Here is a 17,579-nt window from a genome sequence, read left to right as displayed (position 1 = left end):
CTCATGATGAGCCAATCAGAACTGGACATTCCAGGATGAGGGAACTGATGGTGGTTTGGAGCTGGGTGAGGGAAAGCAGGTCCTCAGTGATGCTGGAGAGCACGTCACTGGGATGCTTCATGATTCCATAACTTTCAGGGGCCCCTCTTTGCTTTTCCCCGGATAGTCTAATAAACCTACAATGCCTAAGAACAGCTGCTTGCTTGGCAAATGCAGATCCCAGATGAGCCCTGGCTCACCTACGAGCTAGATGGCCAACTGGGGCCCCAGGGACATCGGAGCTGCATGGACAGTCCACATGTTGGTCTGCTTTTGTGGAGCAAAGGACCCAAAGTGGCAACAAGGGAGGGTAGCTAAGAAAGTGGATTCTTGAGTAGGGGGCCTGGGAACCTCCATGAAGCATTGTGACCTGAGATTCACTGGCCCTTTAGCTCACTGTCACAAATTCCTAATGATTTGAAAGCATTTCTTTCACAAAATACTTCATGATTTGAATTGAAACCCTGCAGGAAATGGGGAAATGCATCTGTTTGGTGCAAGTTTACTGTTCAACAAAAGAAAGGGTCAGTACCCAGACATGTGCGATGTTCACACTCAGCCTGGAGCTTTCCTTGGATTTGCCTGCTTCTCCTCCACCACTGAGGGAGTTAGCATCTAACACATCTGAGTCCACATTGGGTGATGCACATCAGCACCCTTCCATGGGCCTGAGGGCAGAAGCGAAGGCTTTGGGCCTGACAGTTGATATCTGCCCAGTCCCTTTGGGCAGCTGCAGTGTAATCCTTTGGATGGGGTGATGAACCAGCAACAAAATTTATTTCTCCTGCTCCTGAAGGCTGGAAGTTTGAGGTAAAGGTGTCAGCATGATCGGGTTCCAGTGAGGCCACTTCCTGGCTCATAACTGCCTCTTCCCTCTGTGTCCTCACATCAGGGAAGGGACAAGGATGTTCTCGGGGGTCATTTGTGAGACCTGATCCCATCGTATAAGACTGATCCTATTCCCAAGGACTCACTTCCCAAAGACCCCACCTCCTGACACCATCATCTTTGGGGGTTAAGATTTCAAGGTATGAATTTGGGGGGTGAGGGAAACAATATTGAGGCCATTGCAGTGCCCCCACCTCATAAAAGGTCTTTATCAAATCTATTTTTATCAAAAAAACCGCCACCAAAACCTTGATGTCATCTCAGCAGACAGAATAATTTGAGCTTCTAAATAAGACATCATTGCATCCAATGAGTCACCAGTTCCTTCAGACAAGTTGTTTTCTTCTTGATTCTGTGTGTCTCTTGAAAGATGTATAACTGACATATCTAGACACACATCTCAGAACCTCTGGTAACTCAGGCAGGCTAGTGTCAAAGTTTCGCTTGTTTGTTTGCTTCCTAACATAACCGGCAGTGTTCTGGTGAGGGTCCAACAGGCAGTGCCCATGGGGGGTGGGGCAGGAGAGCCCTATTTTCTGAAAGCCCGATTGGCCTATTTCCATGGTGTAGAATCTTCTACAACGGCCAGTTTCAAGCTATCGGGGGATGTCTCTGAAGAGAGTTGCATGTGTGCATATGTGGCCATTGTGGGTGGGCAAAACCAAACTAGCACACGGCACGTGGTGCCCTGCTACATGTGCACGTGAACTCAAGCTCCTGCGAATGCACCAGAAACAAGCTTTACTAGACAATGCTTCTATCACTTCATGCAGTTGTGCACTCTAGTCCTTTTTTTGAAGTAGGCTCCATGTGCAGCATGGAAGCCAATGTGGGGCTTGAACTCACAACCCTGAGATCAAGACCTGAGCTGAGATCAAGAATTGGCCACTTAACTCTAGTCCTTTGTAAAAGACTGTCCTGTGCCACCCCTTGCTATGTTAGGCTATTCTATTTCATGTCACTTTTAAAAAGTTTTTTTTTTTTTTTTTTTACCCAAAAATTGATTTCCTGATTTGCTTCCTAATCTGAAGTGTGAAAATAATTGACTTGGCCATGCTGGATGGTATGTGTGTAAGAAAGTCCCACTAGATGTATGTCCCCTCCAAGGCCAATGCACTAGTGGCTTCCGCAGCAAGAGCCCCTCCCCAGATGCTGGCCTTGCTCTGCTGGGATGCAGGCAGATATGCTTCCCCTGACCACCGCATTGAAACCAGCCCTCCCCTTCATCATTATAAGATTTCCAAACATCTGTCCATTTTCAGGGTCAAGGATTCAATCAAACATCGTGTCTGAATACCAAAGGAGGAGGGGATTCAAACAATTTTACACTTTGATTTGAAACCTTGCTACAACATTATCAGTTAATAATTTGGAAATGGATTTGAGAAGTGGGTCAGAGGTCAAGCCTTGGGACGCATTGAAACCCACACTTTAATGACCATGTCACGTAAGACATTGAACACCCCGAATATTCATTATCTTTGGCATCTGATAGGAGTCCAATCCTATCCTATCAGATCCTATCAGATGCAGAGTTCTGCATCTATCGCATCCTTTGTTAACTGTGAATCCGTGGCTGAATAAACTCTTTAGGTACGAATTACACACTTTCAGAGAGCTTGTAGCCTTTCCAGGTCACATGCTGGCTTCTCAGTACAAAACTGCATTGACTCGGTGAGCTAAAGCATCTGTTTCTTATTAGAGAATCACTGTGCTGCGCACAGAGTGGTCCCTTTGGTCCTTTCTCTGCAAGGAGCCCCATCACATGGGACATACCAGCAAAGAAGAAATGGCACCAGCTCAGCCAGTGCCCCTCGGCTACAAGTGTCACACCAACTCCAGCGAATGCAACTTATGAGAAGATAACAACAGCCACGAAGAGAATGGTTGGAAGGCTGGAGACCAGAAATTTCAGAGGCCAGGGAGTCTTAGCTGGGAATGTTCCATTCCAGGCATCCCGCTGGGGAAAAATGAACTCTACCCACTTCTTGGTCTCCAGATCCTTCTGTTCAAGGTCCAAGATGCAGCTTGGGTTGCATCCCACCCTTCTGTAAGGAGAGGATCAGGCTCGATTCCACTTTGACAAGCCGTGTCTAGGGGAGGAAGAGCCAAAGGAAGGAGGGCTCTGGCAAGAGACGTGGATGCTTAGTGTCAAAGGAGAAGTAGATGTTCAGAGCCTGTGCAGATCCCCTGTTTGTTTTAACGCTCAAAGGAAGGGAAGACTCTTAAAGGTCAGGTGATGGGAGTGACACAGCCACGACATGGGGTCCCAGCACCTCGCTTCAGGGAAGTGGGAAGAATGCCCCTTAGCAAGGAAATCTGTGCTCATTGGTAGAACTGCTGCAAGACTGCTCTTGCCGTGTCCTCCTCTCTGAACGTGTGGGTGTGTGACAGTGACGGTGAGCCACGTCTCAGTAGGAGACCCAGCTATCTTTATTTATTTTATTGTATGTTCACAAAAACATGTATGTTGCAATAAATGTGTATATGTAAGTGTGTGCATGTATAATTATGTATGCAAAACTTGACTTCTTCATTCAGTCCTTCGAGAAATACTTACTGAGTGCCACTGTATTGTAAGCATGTGGACATATCCCAGTGGCTAGAACATATATGACCCCTGCCTTCATGGAGCACAGAGTCCAGGGCAGAAGGCAGACTGGAGCTGTGCCAGCAAAGGAGAGCCCAGGGGCTGCGGGGTGTTGACACCAGCTCCTGCCACTTCCCCTGCCCAGCCCAGAGGGCAGAGCCACACTGCTCTTGTGAATATCTTTGCTCCACTTGTCAAGCAGCATTTATTGATTCTAGTAACCACTTTTAATAAGTAGCGCAAATGTTCTTAGGTCACTTGAAAAATCACTGATGCTGTGTGTGTTTTATTTTTTAGATGCCATACATATGTTTATTTTCATGGTAATTCTTAGCAAGAACATTTTAAAAAGCTAGATCTCTGTCCCATACGGAATCTACATAATCATTCATTGCTGCTAACTGCTGGCAAGTGAGTGAATACCTTTAGACCAAGTGGTATCGTCCGTGTCATGCAAAGGGTCGTTCTGCATGGCCCTGTAGTACAGTGGTCGCATGCACGGACTCTGGAGTCAGCTGGCTACACCTTGCCTCTCTGTGCCTCAAGATCCCCATATGCAAAGTAGGCATGACCCAGACAATGCCACCTGCCTCATCGCTTCTTGTGGGGACTGAATGAGTATCAGCACAGTGCCTGGAACGGTGCCTCGCTCAGAGGCAGTGTCCTGTGATATTAAGGGAAAAAGACCTTTTCATGCAAATGTTTCCTTTGGGCACAGACATGCTGGGATTCTGCTTTAGCTGCAGGATGGTTTGAGTCTGGCTTTGGTTTTCTATTAAAGCTTCTTTGATCTCTCAGTTCAACCATTTTAGCAAAGCGTGTGGCTTCTGCTTGCAGGAGGGTCTTGAGTGGGTGCATTTTCTGGTGCTCTTTGATAAGGAGAGTGGTATGAGCATTCGGTTTGAGCATGACAGCTTAATGACTTCCCACGATAACTTCTTATATCAAAGATTATTTTCCTTAAGCCTGGGAGTTGAAACAATATCTTTTGCTCAGAAATAAATAAGCTTAGAAGGAGGAAATGAGAATTTTCTTTGCTGCTTGCAATGGTTTTGCTTTTTAAAATTTCATAACGTGTGCTTTCATTACATAAAAAAAAAAAAATCTACCCTTCTTTTTTTCTTTATCTTGTATTTTGTTCCACTTGGCTTCACTGGGAGATTTGAAAATGAACTGATGTGGAAGGCAAATCCAGAAAAGTTTAATGCAGTTTGTAGTTCCAACTTGGAAGTTGTTATACCTTCAGCTGAATTTTAGTTAACGTGCGAGGTACTTCAGCAGACTTTTAAAATTATCCTCACTGAATTACTTTTCTGTAGTTAATCATGAGAGCAGAAGCATGCTAATAAAATTAAAAATGAGGGGGTCTCTGGCTAAAAATGATCATAAGTAAAATATGACTTTGAGAATTAATATGTAAACCAAAAGAAGGCTTTCATTAGGTTGTTTGCTTTTTCACAATAAGATGTTGGACTTATAATGTAATTCAGTTGTTTGAGATCATTTTAACAGAAAAAATCAGAAATGAGAACTGGAAAGGTGGGGCCAGCTGGATACCATGCATATAGTAAATTTCATCAAGCAGAGAGCTGTGTGGAAGGCACCGGGCCTGGTCTTAGAGGGACAGGGACACGCATATGGGGGCAAGGTGGACGAGTAGCAGACAAGGCAGGACTTGGTCTGTTAGCAGGTGGAAGGAAAGTAGGGGAGGAAACATTGCTTCTCGTTTAGATGATGGAGGAAAGTCTCCCATGGAGGTGGCATCTGCCTGTGTCTTGGGGATGAATAGGTTTTGGGGACAGAGGGGAGTATTCCTGGTGGCGAGAATGGCAACAATAAGAGAGGGAGGGAAATAGAAAGCTACAGATAGGAGATCATGGGGAAATAAATAGATAAGCAAGTACTTATTCCATAATGCATGTTGACTTTTATGAACTATTTGATGAAATCCCTGAGTAGATGCCAGAGAGGCAGTGGTTTTAAGAATTCAGTCTCCTGGCCCGGCACCATTCTAGCTGTGTGATCCTGGTTAAAGTGCATGAGCTCTCTGAGCTTCACTATCCTCTTGTGTAAAGTGAGGTAATCATAACAGCATTGTTGGCAAGAAGTAAGTTAGTGCATATTTAGAACTTAGCATGCGTTAGGTCCAGAGTATGTGATGAATAAATACTGACTCTTAACAGCAGTAAATAAATCGTTCATAAGTATGAGTGTTTCCTTTAAGGATCTTTCTGGGAATAGAAGTGTGTTTGCAGTCTCCATGGGTTCATCTCTAACCCAGGCACTGCTTCTAGCTGACCCAGCTCCACTGAAGGAGAAGGAAGCAGGTGAGGAGGCCTCCAGAGCATGGTTCCTGCAGGGCCCACTGCCTGCAGGTTGACCAGTTGACCTGGAGCAAACCTCCAGGGAAACATCTGGCTACTAAAGCCACCTGCGAGCATGTGCCCTCTGCTGGTGGCTGATGGAAACTGCTTCCAGGCCTGCATGGGCATTCTGGAAACTGTCCTCATCAGAAGTGATGCTCAGACTTCGCTTCCGACGTCTGGTGCAGAAATTCCCCGGGACTTCCAAACAAATCTGAGCTTCCAGGGCTCAGCTGTTGGTGCTTTGCGAGAGGCAAGTGAGGTCTGTCTGGTTGTATGTCTGGAAGACACAACCCGAGTGTTATCCATGCCAAGTGTGTAATAACTTTGCCAAAAGACACACAGCTAGCACGCTGCACACGTGGAGAATTCAAGAAACCTCTATGGCAGGAAACAGTTCATTCTTAAGAAACAAAAAACAGTGTGCCTGGGTGGCTCCATAGGGGAAGCATCTGCCTTCAGCTCAGGTCATGTTCTCATGGTCCTTGGATCGAGCCCCACATTGGGCTCCCTGCTCAGTGGGGAGTCTGCTTCTCCCTCTCTCTCTGTCCATCCACCTGTTTGTGCTGGCTCTCTCACTATCTCTTCTCTCAAATGAATAGATAAAAACAAAGACCAGAAAAACCCCACAAAAGGTTCTCTTCTTGTTATTGGTAGTCCTGAACACTAGATTTTTTTCCCCCCGTGGAGTTCTAAAGTACCCAAACAGGTGATTGTGAGTGGAAACACAGGGACAGAAATCGGGTCTTGGCAGAATTTCCACTTTGATTTGTGTGCAAATTTTTAATACAAGAGTGGAGACTTCAAGCATTTGTGCAGGTCGAAATGCTTCAGCAAGAACTTAAGCAATTAAATTTTATAACAATCATACACAAACCCGTTCAATGTTTCCAGGTCACATAAGCATCTGGATTTTCTGAGAGCAAGCAAATCACTTATTGATGGCAACTAAATGGTGTTCACTGCATCTTGACCATAAGCTGGATTCTACCCACTAATAGTCATTTCTCACTGAGCTCTCCTACATGCAAATACGACTGTCTTTTGTGCTATTCCTGTAGCATCACTATTACAATACATTAAACTCTAAAAACATTTTTTCTGAGAATACTTTCAGTGTTCCTTATGCATTCATCCACATTTGGTATGTTAACTTGTTGGGATACATTTCACTTATGCCAGTGGTTTGAAGGATTTGGGGCCCAGCACACACACACAGACACAGAGACACACAAACATACACACAAAACTTAAAGTTTCTGGAAGGCGCAACATTATTTCATCTGGCATGATAAAGTATAAGGATATTGTCATTCATTAGACTGACTTGTTCTGTAATTCCTAATACCTACTGGCAAAGTGTGAATGAGAATAGAAATTGATTCTGTGTTCACCGCTTGCTCTTCAGGAGGGCAGGATGAGCCAGCAGACACTGTGTTAGTAGAGTGTGTTTATGTCCTCTTCTGTCTGTATCTTTGAGGAAGTACTCAGAATTTGGTGTCACACTGGCATAAACTTAAGAATATTTGTTATTTTGGAAGTGTGTTCATTGTTGACAACGCCCATAGAGAGACAGCCAAGGGCAAAGCCGCTGTCTGCTGGTTGAGTTTGTACTTGGTGAGTCCAATGTGGTGAATCTACACTGCGGCTGCATCCTGGGCGGGCCTGTGGGAACCTGTGACAGTGGGCAAGTATCCCCTCATGTCCTCCTGGTGCCTCAGAGAGCAAGCCCACCTGAGAAGAGGTTGTACGAGCAAATGATATTCCAGTTGGGTTCCCCAGGGCCGGGAATGTGTGTGTCCCTGTGTGAATCCAGCAATGGCCGACAGGCTTGCGGGATCTTGCTCTTCACTGCTCAGTCCCGGGTGCTGAGAAGTGTGGCTGAGTCATAGCCCCTGACAACCACTTATCTACTTTCTTTCTCTTTGGATCCGCACATCCTGGGTATTCCGTGTAAATGGAGTCACCTAGTACATGGCCTTTTGTCAATAGCCTCATTCATTGAACATTACGTTTTCTAGGGTCGTCCATGGCATAGGACTTCACTCCGTCTTGTGACTGAGTTATATTCCCTTGTGTGGATGGACCAGTTTGTTTATCCACACATCAACTTGATGGATGTGCCCTTGGCTTTAAAACTGTGTTTCTGGGAATGCTCCCTGTCAGAAATAAAATTTTAGTTCTATCAGGTCCTTTGTCTTAGATCTGCTAAGGATTCCAATGCACTCTGCCTCGAAGGTTTTATGACAAAGTCCACCTTCCCTCCAAGTGTCATGTGGCCAGCAGATTGCCCCATGGCTGGGGATCACTTCTGCCTCAAGACCTTGAGTGAGATGGGGGGCTGGCCCTACCGTCCCCAGGGCTGCACCAGGCTCTTGTGTGATGGGCCCAAGAACAGACAGGAGACAAATGTATTTCTCAGAGCTCCCTCCCCAGTGCTCCTCTCTCCCTCAGGATTCTTATGTAGTAGTGCCATCAGGTCATTAGTTCGTATTCCATGTGATTTTTTCCTTTCTGAGTTGTGGAGTCTGGCTCTGTTGCCATGATATGCAGTTCTCTTGAGACTTAGGCTCATCCCGGGCTTTTGCTAAAATCTGCCTTTGTCTCTTTTCAGGTCGACCCAGTGTTTACAAGGGAAGTAAAAGCCAAAGTAAAGAGGTATGTAGAGGGAGCGAACCAGCATTTTGCAGGAGAGGAAAACCCAGTGGCCAATCCCACTCGAATGTTTGTGCAGCACTCACCGTGCCCAGGCTCTGTTCCTAGTATTCCCAAATGCTACCTCCTGTGAGCTCCCCGTGATCCTAGGAGATTCAGGTGTTGTACTTACCCCCACTTGACAGGAAGGATACTGTGCTGGTAGTGTAAGCAATCCCTGCAGGAGTGGCGATGCCCAGCCTTGCTCACTCAGGGAAATGCTGATGCAAGCCACTTTGAAATTATAATTCCCACTGATCACATTGGCAAAAACCAAAAAGACCTAAAATATCAAGTGCTTGGTAGAACCAAGGGAAACCATGGTGCCTTTGCCTGCCAGTAGCAGAGGCTCCAGAACACAGGCTTGAACATGTGGCAGCTAATTGCTCACAAAAGCAACAACCATATGTGGTTGGCCTGGGACCAAGTATGACTTTGGGGAGATGGGTCCTGAGCCTCAGTCCAGCCATCCTCTGCCTGTGGCTTCTGTCCTGAGGGTGACAAGTGTCCACAGAGCTCCGCCAGCACATCCTGAGTTTTCAGTGGGGAGATGGGAAAGAGCAGGAGCCAAAAGGGTCACCTCCCATTTGGGCCAGCCCCCTTTCAGGTGATATCCTCATGATCGATCCCCCAGAATGACTCCTCCGTGTCACTGGTCATCCCCATCAGCAAAGGGCACTGAGAAGTCCTGATTTCATCCTCATAGATAAGCAAGCATCTTTCTATTATTGCTTATAGATCCTGAGTGCTCGCAGGTAAAACTATAAGCAGTTATATGAGTGATGGAAAAGGGTGTTGGATGGACATGAATCAGTGTTGCTGGATGAGAAAAATAAAACAAAATCTCCGTGATATGTCAGTTTGGGGCAGTAGGCACCTGGGTGCTTGTTGCAATCTCTATTTTAACATTTCTGTTTCTGTTTATTGTATTTCAATTATTGTCCCTATTACTATTTAAAAAAAGTCATTTGAAAAAAGTTGCATTATTAGAAAAAGTGGCCAGAAACTTATATTTGGCTTCTGATACCTGGGAGGCATGACTCACGGTGCTGGTGGCTCATCAGGGTGGGGAAGGGGAGAGACCCCTCATCCCCACACTGCTTTCCATGTCAAACCCACTGCGCTATCTGTGATGCCGACTTTTCCTGGAGAATTTCTCCGGAGCTGTTGCCTGTCCTCCACGGGACCCCCTCCCCATAAGATTCCCAGTGGCAGAAACTGTCCCTGCCCCTGTTTCAGGACCCCTGGGGTGAGGCTGCTCCGGGAGATGCCTCAGGAAGACCTCCACGCGGCGCTCAAGAACTGCTTCGCGGTGCTCAATAGCTCTGTCTCCGAGGGCATGTCTGCGGCAATTCTGGAGGTAATTACACAGCCTGAGTACTGGAGGTGGGATCAGGGAGCACATCCCTCCTGCTCTCATCTATGAAGGGGGTGTCCTTGTTAATCCACTCGTGCACCCCTCAGCACTGTGGAAAGCAAAACAGCCTCTCCTTCGGACCTCGAAAATTGTTTCTAAGTTCTATCTGAGACTTCAGAAAATATCCTTATATTTCTCTTTGCCAATTGTCCTTGGCAGCTAAAAAATAAAATAAAACTAGGTCAGAGAGGTGACCTCTCATCTTTGATGGGAGGGCACCATGGTTATAAGAGGTTGCCCAGGAGATGGGGTTAAAGTGTGTTTTGGCAAGAAGTCTCTTTCTTGATCTTTTTTTTTTCTCCTTCTTTTCAGTATGCTCTATAATCCCAGAACTCAGGATGAGAATGGGTGGGACTTCCGCATGTGGCAGGATGGGGGTGACAGCATGGGACGGGGGTGACAGGTACACGGGGAGGGGTGGGCAGGGCTGTGAGGGGAGAGCTGATATCCTCATCTAGCATTTGACCCCAGAGCATCACTTCCTCCACACAAGGCAGCACAGTACTGCCATCCAGTGCTGAGTCACTTGTTCTGCGGGGACAGGCAGGCATAAGGCGCCTCTGCCCTGAAAGTCCTGGCTGGCCGTGGCATGGCATCCAAGGAAGGGCTCAACCCAACCCCAGAACCCCTGTGCATTGTTTGTCATGTGAGCCGTCAGTGTGGCCGGGCAGTTCACCAGAACACCTGCTGCTTTGCACAGCTGCTTGAGGTGTCAGCATGTGTCTAACATAAGAAGGCTTTCCTTTTTGTCGTTTTGTTGTTCCTTCATCATGGGCTGGACTCCTTTTCAAGAATGAGCTCAGCACAGAATGGCCTCTGTTTGTCCCTGTCCAGACCAGCCCTCACTCCTGCAGTTCCTTCATAACATTCAGTCACAAGCCACAGCATACATGTCATCATGTGCTGTTGCTTCCAGCTTCGAACATATGCCCTGCACTTGGTAGATGTGCGTAAGAACTAGCTCACCATAAAACCTTCTCTAGAGAAGGGCACATTGACGATCGGGCCTCCAGGACTCTGGGACAGGGTTCACATCTTCTTTCTCAATGCGTGAGAAATGCCTACCTAGAGCCATGCCATCATTTTGTCATATTTGCGGTACCCACTTCTTCCTTTGGACGCTAGTTGGATTTACTGAACTTGTTTGCAAAAGGTACAATTCAGCTGCACAGAACATGGTAGATCATGAAAGCAGCCAAAAGAATAACCCTCCCTAAACTGAAGAACTGACTGATGTCCTGTGCCTCATATTCTCTTGTGCATCCTCCAAAAAAGCAAAATCCCAAACCCAAAGCGCTATCGGGAGCAGGGGTAGAAGCCGCATGACCAAACCTCGACGCCAGCGCTGGGGGCTTTCAGAGCGCACAGCACGACCATGACCCGTTGTCTCCAGGCAGAGCCAGGACCTCCACGGGAGCCGGAACGGCGGCGGCCGCCTCTTCAGGCTGGCTTCGGTCCCGGGGGCCAGGGCTTTCGCGCCTCATGCTGGCGTTAGAAAGGCACGTTCTTACCCCACCAGTCCTTGATGGATGCTCAAATGCCCTTTGTATGTAAATATACATTTTCTTGTTCAAGTTCCCAAGAAAAAGCGAAGTCGAATTCAGGCATGATTTCATCACCGGCGCACAGCGCATCTCACAGCGGATGAACTACTGTCAAATCTCATTTCCTTCAAAGGAAAGGCAGCTGTTACCAAATGTGACTGCCTTAAATGTTGATGCTGTGCTCCCTTGGAAAACTCCAAAATAACCTTTGGGTTGAGGGTTTTGAATAAAGCTGATTTTAGAGGAGTGGTCTGGGTGCATTTCATTAGAATCCATTCAGATAACCAAAGTGGTTAATCACAGAATGAGAACATATCACTTTGGAAGGAAGAGATCTTTCGACCTCCCAGAATTAGCTTTGTTTTCTCTTGGAAGTATATAAAAATCTCATTTGCTAACACACATCTCTTACTGATAAACTCCAAAAACCCTGCTTGAGCTGGATGTGTGGGCAGTAGAGTGAATATTCCTACAGTGAATCCACGGTTTCCAGCTTGGGCTTGTTATGGAGGTGAACGCCCTGTAAAATTATTATTTTTTTCTCTTTCTCTGTCTTTTCCTTTTCGCCCTGTAGAATTAAATTGAAATAACACAGAAAAGTATTTTCTCACCTCAGTCCCCGTACTTAGGCTCTCCACCCCACCCTGGAACACACACATACATACACAAATACACACACATGCACGCGCGAGTGCAAGCACACACACCACACACACACTACCCTCCCGGTCAGAGCGTTGCTGCCCATGGGGAGGGAGGGCCATATTCTAAGGCCAAGAGTAACAAGATAATTGTCAAGCTCTTAGCTTCCAGGCCCAGTCCCTAGTGACTGAAGAGTCACTGAAGGGCTCTCCCCAAGGACAGTTGTGACTATGTGCCGTGTTGACTGTGGCTAGTGTGAAAGTGAGTGTGTGTGGCTGGGCTGTGCCTATCCCACCCTAAAAAGCGAATGGCCCTTCGAGTGGTCACAGTGGAAAGGGTGTTACTGGCATTTAGTTGAGGGTGGCGGGGAGGGACCTGCAGGGAGATGAAGTACTTCTCAAGGCACAAGATTGTCTCTTGCATCTGAGAGTGGTTTCCCAAATACAATGGGCCTCCGTGCTGAGAAACATTCTAACCTGCGGGATGTAAGATCCAGGGCAGCCAGTGTGTGTGTGTGTCAGCGGGATCTCGGACCCACCTTGTGCCCACCCGACAGGCCATGGTCACCGCCCTGAACACGCGCTAGTCAAGGCTGTGAAAACACAAGCAAACCTCTGCATGAGAAAATCCAGGCCACGGAGGCTTTTGACCTAGGGTGTGCATCAGCAGCCCCTCCGTAAATACAGGTGACAGCCAGTGCCCACGCTTCGAGGCCCGCTCTCCCCAGCTTCGGTGGAGGGGCCCTAGCAGCTGCGCTCTAGAGGCTGGTCTACACATGGAGGGGTGGCAGCGTCTTGGGACCTTTCTGGCAGCTCTGCAGAAAAGGGGGCACTAGCTACAAGGGTCTTTTACAGGTGGAATCTGATTTTCAGCCACCAACGACAGGTGGGAGAGCTCACTCACGGAGAAATCGGGCACCTCTGAGTCCCTGAAACCCGGGACCAGGTCTGCGCCGCTATCCTCCCCACGGGTCTTGAACTAGCCTCGTCTGTGTTCCAGAAAGTGGAACACAGGGTGCACGCGCCCATCTCCAACACCGTCTGGCACAAGACGCGCTGCTGGTCCAGGTTTTGTCGGGACCCACTTCACACCCTGTCCTGCCCTGGACTTTGCCTTTCTTAAGGGCAGCTTGTTTATAAGGAGGTGACTTCACATCTTGAGAAAGCAACTTAAGAATCAACCATCAGATTCCTGAATGCCATGTCTTGACCATATGAAAACAGCCTTCCCACCGGCTTCTTCCCTCTAAAGACGTTTCCTTTCCTAACGACAGTGTATTTCTGAAGAGGGGCCTTCACAGTTACCTGTTTGTGAATACACAACCATTGGGTCCCCTTACGTACCTTCTGCTCCACCCCACCGTAGGCCAGCACAACCCAGAAGGTATCGCAGCTCTCCTGGCTGACCGGAGCACATCTTCCCCGGTGTCTGGCTGAAATAGTAATAGTAATGGAAATAGTAATCAGATATATATTCCTGGGCATCCTTTCATTTGACCAAGGTGTGCCGGGTGTGCAAAGTGCCCTGGCTTGGGCCATGCTCTGGAGACACAGCAGGGAGCAGGACATATAAAAGTCGTGGTTTGTGGGGAATGTATGCCCTTGTTTGGGGCAGAAAGAAGGAATTAGAAACTGGAAGTGAGGAAATCTGTCAATGAACGTAGGGCTTTAGAAAGTAACAAATTCTTGGCAAGAAATGAGCGAGGGGGTGCAAGGGGACAGGGTGGAAGGCGGCCAGCTGTCAGGGAGGGAGTGGTGGTCAGTGGTGAGTGTTCGGGGCTGAGCTGCATCAGGGTCCTAATCATCCCCCGCCAGGACCTCTTCTAAAGCTGCGGTCAGTCTCTACAGAGGCAGTCGTGTTAGGATAAGTCATTAGGGTGGACCCCAAGCCACTGTGCTGGGTGTCCTAGTGAGAAGAGGGGATTTGGACAGATAGGCATGCATAGACACAGGGGGAAGATGGCATCTCCCAGCCAGGGAGGGATCCCTGGACCAGATCGTTCTGGCCTCTGGAACTGTGATGGTGCATTTCGTGCTTTAAGCCACCCTGTGTGTGGTGCTCTGTTTCCCTAGCACGCTACTGCAACAGGAGGAGAGCACTTGAACTCAGCCCTGAATGATGAGAAAAGCCACCCCCAACAGGATCTGTGGGAAGAGAATCTGCTGAAGGGGACAACAGCAGTACTAGTGGAGCGACCAGAACCCCATATATTCCCAGTTCATGGCTGTTGTTGCTCTGCCTGACAGCAAGCTACCTTCCTTGCAGGATGGGTGTGGTGACTTTTATAGAAAACGTTATTACCAACCAGCCATGCGGCAGCCACCCTACAGGAGATATTGTCTGCTCACCACATTGAGAATGCCAGTTGTGTGACCTCACCTGTTCCTGATGAAGGCGATCTCCAATAAGTGCTATTTCCACGCAGCCAAGACAAGGTATCATAGAAAGATAAAAGCACAAAATTTATCACGGGACTGAAAACAAAGAAGTTTTTAAGATAAAGGAAAACCCATTAATTAGTGTTCTATGACATCACCATCCTTACACCATAATATTTTATTTGATTTAGTGCTGTAGCAATAAAAAGTTAGCAATGAAATATTCACTTACTCAGCAAGGAAATTTATTGAAAAACAATCTTTGGGCATGTGTTTTATAAATCGTTGTTTGAGGCTTTTTTTCTTGATTATAGGACACAACACTCTGAGTAAATTCAGACGTTTTTTAAAAATTATTTATTTATTTATTTATTTATTTATTTATTTATTTATGATAGTCACAGAGAGAGAGAGAGAGGCAGAGACACAGGCAGAGGGAGAAGCAGGCTCCATGCACCGGGAGCCTGATGTGGGACTCGATCCTGGGTCTCCAGGATCGCGCCCTGGGCCAAAGGCAGGCGCTAAACCGCTGCGCCACCCAGGGATCCCTCAGATGTCTTTTTAAAATGCTTCTTGAATACAACAATTTTATTGAGATGTAATTCATGTAAGAAGCCTTCATGCATTCATTTGTTTAAAGCGTAAATTCATTCAAAGTGTACAATTCAGGAGCTTTTAGCATGTTCCCAAGTTGTGAGCCATCAGCATTGTCAATTTTAGGAAATTTTCATCACCCCAGAAAGAAATCCTGGACACATCTGCAGTCACTGTTTTTTCCCAGTGTTCCCTGGCCATGCCAAGCCCAGCCTGAGGCAAACACCTCAGATTTACCTCCTCCAACACTGCATATAAAGGGAATCTGACAACATGTGGGCTTTTATGACTTGCTTCTGTCACCAACATAATGTTTTCATGTTGCAGGACGTGTCAGGACCTCCTTTGTATTGGTAAACATGCCATTGCACGTATACACTGCACTTCTATATCTTCTCACCAGTTCATGGACATTTGGGCTGTGTCCATTGCTTGGCCATGATGGATAATGCTGCTGTGAACATTTGCACACAAGTGTTTGCTTGACCATATAGTTCCATTTCTCTTGGGTCTACACCCAGGAGTGGAGTTGCTGGATCCCATGGGAACTCTGTTTAACCCTTTGAGGAGGAGCCACACTGTTTTCCAAAGTGACCTCACCATCTCATATCCCACAACAGGGCATGTGGAGGCTCCAGTTTCTCCATATGCTCATCAACTTGTTACCATCTATTTGGTGATAGCCACCCTATGGTGTGTGATGTCATAATGTGCTGTGGATTTGACTTATAATTCTCTAAAGACAAATGATGTTGAGCATCTTTTCAGATGTTTATTGCTCTATTTGTATCTTCCTTGAAGAAACATCTTCTCAAATCTCTTGCTTGTGTTTAAATTGGGCTATCTTTCTCATTATTGAGTTGTAAGTGTTCTTTATATATTATAGATACAAGTCCCTTACCAGATAGATGCTTTACAAATATTTTCTCCCACTCCATGGGTTGTCTTTTCACTTTCTTAGTGATTTTCATTGAAGTTCAAAAGTTTAAAATTCTTATTAAGTCTAGAGTATCTGGGTTTTTTTGTTTGTGTTTTTTTTTTTTTTTTTTTTTTTTTTGGTGTTGCTGTTGTTTTTGCTTTGGGTGTCATATCTGAGAATGCTTGCCTAACTTAAGCACTCAAAGATTTACTCTTGTGTTTTCTTCTAGGAGTTTTTTTGGTTTAACTCTTACCTTGGGCTGATGATTCATTTTGAGTTCATTTTTGTGTATAGTCTAAGAAAAGGGTCCAAATTTATTTCTGTGCTTCTGTATGCTATCATTTTTATCCCAAACTTTAATAGAATTTTAATTTTTGTTCTTTCCAGCTCCCTAGTTTCTAAGGGCACCTGTTTTTTTATTTGGGATCATGGGGGTGTGGAATGCAGTCTTGAGCTCTGGGACATGTAGTTAAAACTACATATGAATCTTACTGATTCAGGGAGAGAGACCATCAACAATCTCAAATTTACCTGCAATGATAACTATGCCCAGAAATAAGCCTAAATTCTTCAGTACTGTTAGGTAATCCTCCTCACCACCCTTAATGAAGGAGATTTTATTATAGTCTCTATTTGACATCAGAGGAAATAGGCAAACAGCTGAGAGATTGTGACATATACTCGAGATCATACAACTAGTGGAGTTGACCCACTAGTTGGATTCCAACTAGTTGGAATCTCCAGTGTGGAGATTAGGGGCACCAACTCCTGTGCAGTCAAAAATCTGCATTTAACTTTTGACTCCCCCAAAATGTAAGTACTAATAACCTAGTGTTGATCAGAAGCCTTACTAATAATGTGTAACAGTCATTGAACACATCCTTTGTATGTTGTATGTAGTATATACTGTATTTTTACCCTAAAGTAATTTAGAAAAAAGGAAAATGTCAAGAAAATCATCAGGAGGGGAAAATTCAGAGTCCTATAGCATATTTGTCAAAAAGAAAATGCATGTGTAAGTGGACTTGCACAGTTCAAAGCCCTGTTGTTCAAGGGTCAGCTGTGTAAAAGAACCAGGATTCAGACCCAGGTACAATAGCTTCAGGCTTGCACTTTAAGAAAATTATTATTATTTCTTGATTTTTTTAAAAGTTTAAGACCCATAGAAGAACTGAAAGAATGGTATACTGAGTAGCTATATACACTTCACCTATACTCACCTCCTTGTTCCATCTCCCCCACCGCCCCCCCCACACACACACGTGTTCATAAGATACCTAAATTTAAATCCTATTACCTAGGGTCTTCCTGACCCCCTCTGTCTCATATTTACATTCCCTTATCCCACAGCCATACCCTGGTTCCCAAAAATGTGGTCAAAGAACATACTTTTATATGATTTCAGTCTTTCTATATTTATTGAGTATTATTTATTTGGATTCATCATATGATATGTCCTGGAGAAGGAACCATGTATACTTGGGAAGAACATGTCTCCTATAGCCATTGGC

At 46.0% G+C, this 17,579-nt stretch overlaps 1 protein-coding gene across 4 annotated transcripts in view; it reads left to right on the top strand.

Annotated features, from left to right (window-relative positions):
* The window catches only part of GLT1D1 (glycosyltransferase 1 domain containing 1), an 87,232-nt gene that overhangs the window by 56,869 nt on the left and 12,784 nt on the right, over positions 1-17,579 (top strand). For all 4 annotated transcript variants that reach the window (XM_038574736.1, XM_038574737.1, XM_038574738.1 and 1 more), the window contains 2 exons: positions 8,495-8,538; positions 9,814-9,934. In XM_038574736.1, the coding sequence (XP_038430664.1) occupies positions 8,495-8,538; positions 9,814-9,934 (165 nt within the window). The remainder of the gene's footprint in view (positions 1-8,494; positions 8,539-9,813; positions 9,935-17,579) is intronic.

Source organism: Canis lupus, chromosome 26 (genome assembly GCF_011100685.1).
Source record: "Canis lupus familiaris isolate Mischka breed German Shepherd chromosome 26, alternate assembly UU_Cfam_GSD_1.0, whole genome shotgun sequence".
In the NCBI taxonomy this organism is placed as follows: Eukaryota; Metazoa; Chordata; class Mammalia; order Carnivora; family Canidae; genus Canis; species Canis lupus.
The sequence above is the reverse complement of the archived record's forward strand: the minus strand, read 5'-3'. Positions and strand labels throughout refer to the sequence as shown.